General features: G+C 45.9%; 1 protein-coding gene across 3 annotated transcripts in view; it reads right to left on the bottom strand.

Moving 5' to 3' along the window:
- MMP24 (matrix metallopeptidase 24) overlaps positions 1 to 12003 on the bottom strand; it is a 175397-nt gene that overhangs the window by 106542 nt on the left and 56852 nt on the right. For all 3 annotated transcript variants that reach the window (XM_026656786.1, XM_026656787.1, XM_029912606.1), the window contains exon 4: positions 11615 to 11919. In XM_026656786.1, the coding sequence (XP_026512571.1) occupies positions 11615 to 11919 (305 nt within the window). The remainder of the gene's footprint in view (positions 1 to 11614; positions 11920 to 12003) is intronic.

Genomic DNA, 12003 nt, shown 5'->3' with positions numbered 1-12003 from the left:
ATGTGCCCCAGGAAGGCGAGACGTGTGTAAACCATGGTCAGATGTTTGATCTGTACTTTGATTATGTGGGACTGAATGGATTTGAATCAGTTGATCAGTAAGCAGACTCGCACTGCTTGTGAGCCGAGTAAAATTCCTATGAATTCTATCACCTGAGATGGGTTGAAAGAGGATTTTTTGTAATTCATCAGGACCCCAGCTGAGAGAATAGGGATAACACTTGTTGTACCACTGATTCAGTCTAGTCTGAGAATGTACCTCTGATCAGCCAACCATCTAGATATGGATAGATGCGTATCTCTTTTTTCTGTGGTGTACTGCTACCACTGCAAGGCACTTGGTAAACATAGTAGGAAGAGACAGCCTGGAGCAAGGGGCCTGGTGCAAGGCCTGAGGCCTGAACAAAGGCAGCAAAAGTTATGCTATGAGCAAAAGTTAGGCCCTGTCAAAAGCAGATGCTTGCCTTCAAGTTCACTGTCCAGTACTTGAACTTGGCACTGATATTGCTAACTTTGCTAAAACACTGAATATGTAAACACATTCCAGCAGGCTAGCACAAGAACACCCCAATCTAGCACATGATAAGATGGTTTGACTGAAATGATGAATAGTGCTGTTTCATCTGAAACATCAGGAGAAAGGTACAAGGGGAAATAACAAACATGTCATGAAACACAAGGTGATACGTAAGTTGTTTATCCCAGATTGTTTGTCTCACCTTCACCCTCGCTATAACCCTTTGTCTGGCCTAGGGGGCAGCAGAATATCCCGCCACTGACTGAGCTGGTCCATTGTCATGGGCATACATACATTCCTATTCCTGTAGAGTCTATGCGGTTCTAGTACTGTGTTTTGTGAGCAATAAACCTGGTTGAGTGCCTTCACCACTAAGCCGAGTCTGTGGTCTTTCTGGGCAGTTCGACTGAAGTCTGCTGAGCCAGCTACCTGGCCAGACCAGGTACAGCATACGGAGAGAACACACATGCAGCCAACAACTGACCACAGCAAACACTCCTGATACCATGGAGAGTCCGAAGGGTAGGGCTTGTATAGTTAGGGATTGGGCCTGACAGCATCTGAGATACTTCCTGTGGGCTGGGTGGATGGCAGCATGGAAGTACACATCTTGTAATTGAGAGCTGCGAACCAGTCCTGGGTTGGAGCATCAGAATAATGGAGGCAAGCGTTACCATCCTGAATCTCAGGCAGAATATGTATCTGTTAAGTCTCCTCAGGTCTAAGATAGGACAAAAAGCCCCTTTCTTCTTCACATTGAGAAAATACTGGGAATAGCATTTTGCGGTGATGAGTTATCCCTGAAATAGAGTCATTCCAGTGCTAGGCTCCAGCCAACCCACAAGCCAGGACTAGTGACTCTCAGAGTAGCAATATAAGCCTCACAGGAGAAACAGCAGTTCAGTCTGCCCAACGTCACTTCATGGCTTGGAAGCTCCCCTGCTTGATAGTGGTGACAGACTCCTCAGGCCTTAGCCTGCTCCAGCCCTGCTCTGACTCCAGCTTTGTTGTCAGCCCTGCTTCAGCCCTGCCCTTGCTCCAGCCTAGCTCCCAGCTGTATTTTGCTTTGTTTTGAACCTGCTCTTGATGCCTGAATCCAGCTCTGACCTTTGGCTCTGGTTCCTGGCCCAGCTGCCACCATACTGATCACTAAATACAACTGCCACTGCTCCAACCACTAGGCTTGGACCTCCACATCTTGGTTTCTGACAAGCATCTGCTTCCCCTGTATTCCTGTGGAACTTCTACTGTTCCTGTTTTTGGAGCAACAAGGCCACTTCTGCTTGTAAAAGGCTCTTGTGAGAAGGGTCTCTGAAGAGGGATGAGGAAAGGGGCAGAAAGGAGGGAGGAAAGAAACTGGATGGTGTACCCATGGGTAGTAGTGTCATACACTGGATGGAGCAAGGCAGTTTTTGAAGAGCATATTAGAGTGACTGCTTCTAATGTAGCTCTCAACTGATGTGTGAGGATTAAGCAGGGTGTGAGATTGAGTGGTTAGAGGGCTGATGACCTTTGTTGTAATGAAGCCATTTCTCTGGTTGATAGTCCAGATGCCTATCGTATGAGGGCATCTGTTGCTTCTGCTGCTGCTGCTGTGAGCAGTACATTTTTTTAGATGCTGGAGGTGTGTATATACCTAAGGATCTCAGGATTGAGATAGAGTCTGAGGAAGTGTAACATGCTATCTGATTTTTCACTAAATAGCTCCAATCCTTCAAATGGCAGGTCTTTGATGGTGGCCTGAACTTTATGGGGAATACCAGAGGCCTAGAACCATGATGCCCTCCTCATGGTCGCAGCCGTGGCCATGGTTCTGGAAGAAGTATCAGCAGCGTCCATAGCACCTGAAAGGACATCTTCCCTACCAATTGTCCCTTTCGCACCATGTCCTTCATCTCCTTTCTAGCCTTATAGGGAAGCTTTGCAACTGATGGAAAGACTCTGGTCCATGTGAGGAAATTATACTTCGCTAACAGGACTTGATACTTAGCCATCCTGAGTTGAAGTGAAGCCAACCTGTATTCCTCCAAAAAACATGACTGGATCTTTGTCCTTGGGAGTACTCTTGGTTGAGTGGGACTTCTTTTGTATGGCTGAAACTACCTGCGATCCAGGATTACGATGGGAGTAAAAATACTCTAATCCTGACGTAGCATTTATTTATCCTTTTTGCTGTTGGAGGGGCAGTAACTGGTGTCTGCCATAGTGCCTTGGCAGGGTCCAGAAGCCCTTCATTTATCAGGAGGGCAATGCATTCTGGGCCTGCTGCAGACAAACTATCCAAGAGTTTGTGTGACTTCTCCACTATGACAGAAGTCACCACTTCAACAAGGATGTCTGCTACCCTCAATAAGAAGTCTTGAAATGCCTTATATGTATTCAGTGCTGGTGACGGTTCCAGTGCCGAGGTAACGGCCTCATCTGGTGGTGAGGAATAAAGGTTGAAGGGGAATAAAGGTCATGAAATGGGGTGCTGACATGTCTGCACCTCAGGTTCTTGCTCCTCCTGATAACTGGGTGTCTGGGTCTCACCAACATTGCTGCAGGAGAGGGGGTTCTCCTCTTCCTTCTTGTGGGCAGGCAGCTTCTGGGAGCTCTAGTCTGTTGTTCCCAATAGCCCCATAATGGTACAGGTGCTGCATGTTGGCCCATGGGACAAAAGATTCTTCCAGCCTGACAGTGTGGGCAGGGCCGGCTCCAGGCACCAGGCACCCAAGCTGGTGCTTGGGGCGGCACCTGGAGGGGGGGGGCGGCCGGAGGCTTTTTCGCCTGGGGCGGCGAAAAAGCCAGAGCCGGCCCTGAGTGTGGGACAGGGACCATATAAGAGATGGATCCCGTTCAATGCCAGGCAGACAGTGTGTCTTGCGGATGAAGAATGTTTCTCTTGTATAGGCACTGCTGATGGGAGCTCTCTGTGCCAAGGTCCATCTTCACAGACATCTCTATGCCAAAACCATTCTCACAGTTTGTCCCACTGACCATAGTGTCCTATCCCATGCCAGTCCAGAGGATGAGAAAATTGTCAGTGCCAGTGCTATTGATGCTAACACCAATGATTCCAGTGCTGGTCCTGGCACCGGTGGAGTGTGCTGCACTACAGGCTGCTCCTCACCAGGTGATGCCTTGTGAGTCTTGGAGGACTTCTCCTTGGAAGTCTTTCTATGTCTCCAGATGTGGGAGGACACTGATCTCTTCTTAGAGGCCCAACCTTGGTGCTCTGATTGTCTGTTTTCAACCTGCTGTGATGCTTGAGCAGCCTCTCTCAATATTGAGGCTGAAGCGACTCTGGTGCCACAGCCAATGTTGAAGCTGCAGATGGTGCCAGTGGTTTGCTCTGCAATTATTTCCCTGACACAGTCTTGGATGCAGCCTGGATGCTCAATGGTATGCTGGGATAGTGTCGGTTTCCACAGTATTGGAGAGCTCAGTCCCAGGATTTCTGGGTCAAATGTCACCCTCATCAACTGCTTTGAGAGATGGAGCTTCAGTCGTGAATTCTTGGTCTCAGCTGAGAACGACAAGCAGCTGGAACATCTGCTAGAGATGTGGGACGCATCGAAGCAGAATCTCATGACTATCCTTCAGCAGGATGAGTCTGCCACAGGATGGACAAGGATTAAATCCCTCCTTAGATTCCGCCATGTTATACAGGGGGTACTGTATGTGGGGTGGACATCAGTACAGGGGATCTGTTTGCTGGATTTCAGTTCAATTTGAGGATTTTATGATGCAAATACATAAAGGTCAGTGCTGAAAAGCGTTCTGAAGATTTTCAGAGGTTTACCTAGAAAAAAGCTTGTTAGAGTTCTATCAGGTGATAGGACACTGCTAGGTTCCAATTCATTGCCACAGGTGGTAAAAAGGAACTGGAAACTGACTAAGGGGCCGGGCCACTAAACCCTTTATGGCCTCTTACAGTGGCATGAAGAGGCACAGGGTGCAGCTGTGACACCATCAGACACTGCTGGCCAAAAAAAATCTAGTCCTGCACGTATGAGGCGCATGTGCACCTAGGCCGGGATCCGCACTGACACATATTCAAAGAAGAACAGTGTGATTTAAAACAAACAAACAAAAAACCCACCCTTTTTGGGATACGTAATATTTTTCTTGGTTTAGAGAGTCCAGAAAGTATTCCCTCTATTGACCACATCTGAATATAGATTTTTTTTTGTTTTCTTAAAAGTCAGATCAATTCTGATTTATTCAAACATTTATCAGCAAAAAATCTTAACTGAAGGTACTGAAAATATAGCAATGCAGTCCCTAAAACTCCCAATAATTTCCGTTGGATCACAATTTGTCTTCAACAAAGAGCTACAGCATAATAGAGAAACTCCTCCCCTGCACTCCATCCCCATTACTCCAGTTTAAAGGGCTAGAGCAACAAAAAGGGGCTCTCAAAACCTAGGGATGATTCCTTTGGCAAAGGTACTGTGCAAGATAGCTGTGTGGCTGCCTCCCAAGGACCCCCTCACAAGTCCCAGCATTGGGGCTAGTCTGGGGGCTACGCCGGCATGTCAGGGTAGGGATGCACTATGGATTTTCTGGGATGCGCAGTGGCCCATAAGATGGCCTAGGGAGGCTCCTGTAACTTAGAAAAGCCCCTAGTGCTGTCTAAGAGTATGTCTACACTGCAGACTTAACGTGGCTCTCACCTGTGTTTTAGCCCCAACAGCCCAACCATCCTCATACAAAACCCTTATGCCTGTGTTTAGAACCTTTGCTCATTTGCACAGCTGGGGGTTAAAGCACAGGTTTTGCTATAAGGCAGGCTCTGACCAGCTCACTTTGCAGTTACGATGCAAATGAAGACTGGGTTGCTGAACTCATGTTTTGATCCAGTTCTCCAATACCATCCCACAATTACCTGTGTCTGTATGTTCCAGCCCTTCTAACTTACTCACTTCCCACTTGCTTCCTATGCACTGGTAGCTATGTTTATATACATGTGTTCTGAGTTTAACCCTTCAGTCCATGTGGCCTATTCCAAGTTCTGCATAGTTCAGATCAGCCAAACAGTCTTAGAAGATGCTGTCCCAGCACTCTGCTAGCTGACCAGAGGAGCCCACCAGGGTTCTGATTAACCTCTAGTGTGAATACAGCAAAGAGCATGATTTTGGGAGAAACATGTGAAACCAGCACTGGTATGAAAACCTGCCACAAAATCATAGATTAGGGTTGGAAGAGACCTCAGGAGATCATCTAGTCCAACCCCCTGCTCAAAGCAGGACCAAACCCAACTAAATCATCCCAGCCAGGGCTTTGTCAAGCCAGGCCTTAAAAACCTCTAAGGATGGAGATTCCACCACTTCCGTAAGTAACCCATTCCAGTGCTTCACCACCCTCCTACTGAAATAGTTTTTCCTAATATCCAAACTAGACTTCCACCACTGCAACTTGAGACCATTGCTCCTTGTTCTGTCATCTGCCACCACTGAGAACAGCCTAGCTCCATCCTCTTTGGAACCCACCCTTCAGGTAGTTGAAGGCTGTTATCAAATCCCACCTCACTCTTCTCTTTTGCAGACTAAATAAGCTCGGTTCCCTCAGCTTCTCCTCATAAGTCATGTGCCCCACCCCCTAATCATTTTCATTGCCCTCCGCTGGACTCTCTCCAATTTGTCCACATCCTTTCTGTAGTGGGGGGCCCAAAACAGGACACAGTACTCCAGATGTGGCCTCACCAATGTTGAATAGAGGGGAATAATCACTTCCCTCGATCTGCTAGCAATGCTCCTACTAATACAGCCCAATATGCCATTAGCCTTCTTGGCAACAAGGGCACACTGTGACTCATATCTAGCTTCTCATCCACTGTAATCCCCAGGTCCTTTTTTGCAGAACTGCCACTTAGCCAGTCGGTCCCCAGCGGTGCATGGGATTCTTCTGTCCTAAGTGCAGGACTCTGCACTTCTCCTTGTTGAACCTCATCAGATATCTTTTGGCCCAATCCTCCAATTTGTCTAGGTCACTCTGGACCTTATCCCTACCCTCCAGTGTATCTACCTCGCCCCCCAGCTTCGTGTCATCCGTGGACTTGCTGAGGGTGCAATCCATCCCATCATCCAGATCATTAATGAAGATGTTGAACAAAACTGGCCCCAGGACCGACCCCTGGGGCACTCCACTTGATACTGGCTGCCAACTAGACACTGAGCCGTTGATCACTACCCGTTAAGCCCGACGATCTAGCCAGCTTTCTGTCCACCTTATAGTCCATTCATCCAATCCAATCCATGTGTTTGTGTGTGAGACAGAGACAGAGTGTGTGTGTGCTGGCTGCTGGGGAAGTCTATGAGAGACTGTATGCTATCTCTTTAAGGCACCCACCAGAAAGCTCCTTGTTCAGACCTCAGCAGCTGCCAGCAGCTCTCCTGCTCCTGAGCCCTGTCCCCCCACCCCTGCTCTGCGGAGATGGGGTATATGGGCAGGGGGGAGGGGGACACCCTGACATCAGCACCCTCTCTCTCCCTGCTCTGCACAGCAAGCAGGAGGGTCCTGGGAGCAGCTGGCCAAGAGCTCCAAGGCAGAGGGCAGGAGCAACATGGCTGCAGAGCAGCAGAGGTTGGCGCACCTGAACGCACATTACCAGATGTGTGTGGCTCTGCTAATCAAGTGCACGGCACTTGATTCACTCCTGGGTGGCTGTGCAAGGGAACACAGGTTGTGGGGAAAGATTTAACTATACCCGAGGAATCTTTTAGTGGTCAGGTGTGATAGTACCAAGTATCCCTCTATTGGCTGATAGAAGGCTGCTGTAGCCACCAGATAGACTCTGAGAGAGCTGATAGTCCTGATCTTTTTAGGGTCAGTATATAGTCTAAGATCTTTGGAAGGGACACGGATGTCAGGGAGATTTGTTGGGAGGTACACCAAATGCGAAACCTGGACCTAAGTACGGCATGTCATGGACTTTCTACTGTGTAGTAAATACATCTTGTACCTACTTCGAACAGGAGTTCTCTAGGTGTTGGAACCCTGAAGGAGCCATGCCTTGAGGCAAAGAATCCCAGGTTGGGATATAGGGTACGCCTTTGTTCTGCAAGAAGAGGATTGGATTGGAGAGAGATTGGCGGGCACATCACAAGCTGTGACAGGGAAGGGTACTAGGTCTGCCTTGGCCAAGTGGCAGCAATCAGTATGACATGTGCTCCTTCTCTTTTTATTTTCAATGAGACCATCAACAGTAGGAGAAAGGGAGGAAAGGCATAGAGAAGGTCCCTGTCCCAGGAGAGCATCGCCCAGGATGTGTTGTCCTATCCCTGCTCTGTAGCAGTAGCATGGACATTTCTTGTTCAGGTGAGTGATGAACAGGTCTGTGGTCAGTGTCCCCCATTGCCTGAATAGGTCGTGAAGTACTGCCGGGTCTATCTTTCACTCGTGATTGTGTGTGAATTTGCGACTGAGACTATCCGTTATCAAATTTTGTGTGCCTGGGAGGTAAACTGCAAACCGTGACACATCATGGGAGATACACCAGTTCCATAATCTCATCAGCTCCACACAGTGGGAGGGTGACCTGGCTCCCCCTTGTCAATTGATGTAGTACATACAGGTTATGTTGTCTCATGTTCTGAATGGACATAAATGTTGTCTCTTAGATCTCATCTGTAATCCTTTAATCAGCAGGAGGAAATGGGGGCAGGCTTTCCTGACGACCCTTAGCTTGAGGAGGTTGATGTAAAGGGATATCTTCATGGATTACCACCTGCCTTGTGTCATGAGGCTGTTTAGATGTGCGCCCCACCCTGAGTGATGCGTCGGTGGTGAGAAGCAATGATGGGGGGAGGGTGCGAGAAGGGGATCCTTTTGCAAACATTGGCTGGGTCCTTCTACCAGTCTAAGGAGTTTTTGACCCTGGTGGATAGTGACAGGGGTTTGTCCAGTCTGTCTCTGAGCTGAACCACATGTTCACATGTGACGCCTGGCATGTGGTATCACAGCTGTGCCTGCTGATAAGAAAGGAGTCAAAACTACAACTAAGTACAAGGAGACTAACTATAGAAATGCAAAAAGTGAAAACGATGGTCTTAACGGACTGTGACTAGCTCTGTCTCTAGCCAGGGGCAGTTGAGAAGTAACTGAGGGGGGTTAGCCTGCATACACTAGCTAGCCGGGCCTCATGGACACTGCTAGCAAAGTTCTCCGATCAGCAGCGTAAGGACGCAAGCACACCTACAGTGGTTCACCCACAGGGACACTACTCGAAGAAGAATCGTGAGATTCCACCTCAAGACTTGAACTGGATTAACTCAGAGAAATCAGAAAGGGGACAGAGGGCAGTAGTCCTATAACTGCAACACTAACACTAATAATAAGGAAACAATCAGTAATAAAAATGTAAGATCAATATGATTAAACAACTATATTTTGGTCTGAGCCCAATGCACCCTCGTTGTAGTATGTTGCCATCAAATTAAGGAAAAACAGCAGCCCATAAAAGAGTGTAACATTGGAAAACGCTAACCCACGCTGGTGTTAGGGACTTACCACAGTATGCCTCTTCACTTCCGTTTTTTTAACTTGCCAAATACAATTCTTAATTATGTTGTCACTTTTCAGTGTGAATGGGAAGGGCTGACACCAAGTTAAACATGTTATAAAATAATAAGACGAACAATGCATATTTCCCTCCGGTTTTATGACTCTAAAGCCTCATGTTACACCATATGGAATGGTGACTATGAAGGAAAATATTCAGTCACTTTTGATGGCCTAGGTTGGCTCATACTACTGAGAAGAAGGCTTGATCTTCATGTCAGAGGGTAAAGAATATACTGGGCACCCCAATATTCACAATCGTGGTCTGAGAAAACATGGAAGCACTTCTATGTGGATTTTTACTGGTTCTTTTGAGTGACTCATGTTCTGAATGGACATAAATGCTTAGCCATAGTGGCCAGAAACTGGTATCTGTCTGGCAACTCCTACACCTAGCTAGTGAACTATCCAGAAACTGCATTAAATGTTTAGCTATCCTGGTGTGCCAGAATAGCTAATTAATTTAAATGGACCACAGTTCTTGTGTCCTATGAGAAAAACCAAAGAAGTCTTGTGTTCTTCACATAGAATGTCATCTATTCAGAAATTACTAATTCTTTCTTGATTGAATTTGAAACACAGTTTGCACTCTTAGTGAAGAGTCCCCCACACTTCTTCTGGTTGGACAACAATTGCACATTACTGTCAACTTGCTAAAACTGTTGAGGGTGAGACAGGTGAAAAGCAAAAAAGCTACAGGCACGCCAGCCAAAAACAGTTGTTAAACCAGGCTCATGGGCACTAGCTTAACAATACTACATGGACTAAATGGGTTCCTCCTGTAGTCAGTGTTAAGAAAGGATCAATATCATATACAGAGAACAGTCTCACATGCCAGACACATTTTGTGAGCTTTTAGCAGGACCTACAATGCCAATTTCAGTGCCCTGCACTGCTGATGTATTCAGTGAATAACAGTTTTGCAAACACCAACGCTTCACGGTAAGGATAAACAAAAATTTGAGATAGTTTGCCTGAGTTTTCTATATAGTTGTGTTAAAAAACATTCTCATCGGGGCAGAATGTCTTAGATATTAATAGTCTATGTAGCTCTGCTTTTTACTGAGTAGCCCACTTTATCTGTCTGTTTTAAGATTTTTAAAAATTATAAAATTGGCAGCAGCTATTCTAAAATCTTTCCCTTTTTATGTAGAAAAGCACAATATAGAAAGAGAGCTTTGTTACTGACATACTCCTGGTGGGGTTTTATTTTTTTGGTGAGTCTATTTCAGTTCCAAAATGAACAGCCAACCCTGCCATCAGGATGGAGACAACACTAATTACAAAGAACACACTTCAGAAAACAAATCTAGAAGCAAAAGGTAATAATACCTGAGCTGAAGGACATCATCTACAGTGAAAGGGATAATATTCAACCACATGGGGAGAAAGCCCCTACCAAGGTGAAATTTCTCTAAACTCTGGCAACAGCACTTATGAAGAAAACATACCGAAAGAGAGCCTACAGTGAGGGGGAATACCAACTGAGTGACACAATAAGGGAGGAACAGACTACCCTTTAAAGGTGAACAGATCCTGCACTGAGGAGACATTACACCTTAACTCAGGCACTTTGATACCATGGTGATGACCCTTCACAGAACTCCAAATTCCTGGTATTAAACATGTTTCTTTTAAGCTACAATGCTCTAATATTGTTTAAAATTAACTAATCTTTATTTACAAGCATAACTTTATCTTGACAATGCATTTTTTCTAGGAATTGTTCTGAATCCATGATCTTCTCCATGCATATGGATCTGTAATTGGAGTCTTATGTCTCATTTAGCATTCAGTTAAAATAGCTTAACACTCTTTTTCAAACTTGTGAAAGACCCATGTTCCCACTGAAGAAAAGGTCTGAAAATAAAAAAGCAAGTGTTTGGGGTTATTGGAAGGGAAGATAAAACCCAAAAGCACACAAAATCTCTTTACTGTTTAATACACAAAAGATAGTTTTCCTGATTCCCAACAAGCATCTTTAAAGTAGCCAACAAGCCCTCTCTTCTGGCCTGAAACGCAACATGGGAAATTTCAGGCCAAAATAATATTTGGGAAATTAGACATTAAGTCAAAAATGATGAAACTTGCAACTGAAACCTTTTCTGGTTTCTTACCTCTGCACTCCCCGCTGAGCAACCGCATCATTGTCTTTGCTGAGCACACTCAGCATCTCAGTCGGATTGGGATTGGGATGCCGACTTTGCCTCTGTTTCTTCAGCACTCATACCACCTTCCTCCCCTAAGGGACAATTTTCTCTGGAGAGATAGTGGCCCAAATCTTCAAAGACCTGCACAGCTAAGTATACACACATTTTTGCTCACTCCTAAATACATTCATTCATGTGCATATAGGTGAGAAGGTGCATAAACCTCCAATTTGTGCACACACACCAGGGACTTGTGCATTTAAGATGGAGTGCATTTTTTTTTAACTGGGGCCAATCTGTGGAAGAAGAGGGCTCCACTAACCTGCCATTTCCCCAACTAAAAGACTACTGTTGAGTTTACATTCAGCTTGTTCCTGTTTTAAAAATTTGACCTGCAATCTTACCATCATGATTAGAATTTCCCAAAGTCCATGGCTCATCTGAATCAAAGTGAGTATCTCCTCCTATTCCTGGTCCAGGAAAGTAAGCATGGGCTAGGAATCCACCTTCTCCGTCAAATGGAGAACTGTCTCCATGGAAACCAGAAGCAAAAAATATCATGATATCTGCTTCCTTCCTGTCACTTTTAACTTCATGATAAGGGACCTCTTCAAAGGTTAATGGCGTCACTCTCTGCCAAACATCAAATGCCTGACGAATGGCTCTCCTTGTATCAAGCTCTCCAACCTTGGGGGTGTGGTTGTGTACACTGTGTGAATGAGAAGAGAAGGATTGATTAAAGGCACACATCCTATTCAAGTCTTCCTATTACAACAGCTAGCAATTCTTGTAC

The sequence above is a fragment of the Terrapene carolina genome, unplaced genomic scaffold, assembly GCF_002925995.2.
Source record: "Terrapene carolina triunguis isolate 2854851 unplaced genomic scaffold, T_m_triunguis-2.0 Scaffold233, whole genome shotgun sequence".
In the NCBI taxonomy this organism is placed as follows: domain Eukaryota; kingdom Metazoa; phylum Chordata; order Testudines; family Emydidae; genus Terrapene; species Terrapene triunguis.
Note: the sequence above shows the minus strand (reverse complement) of the source record. Positions and strands in the feature narration are given on the sequence as shown.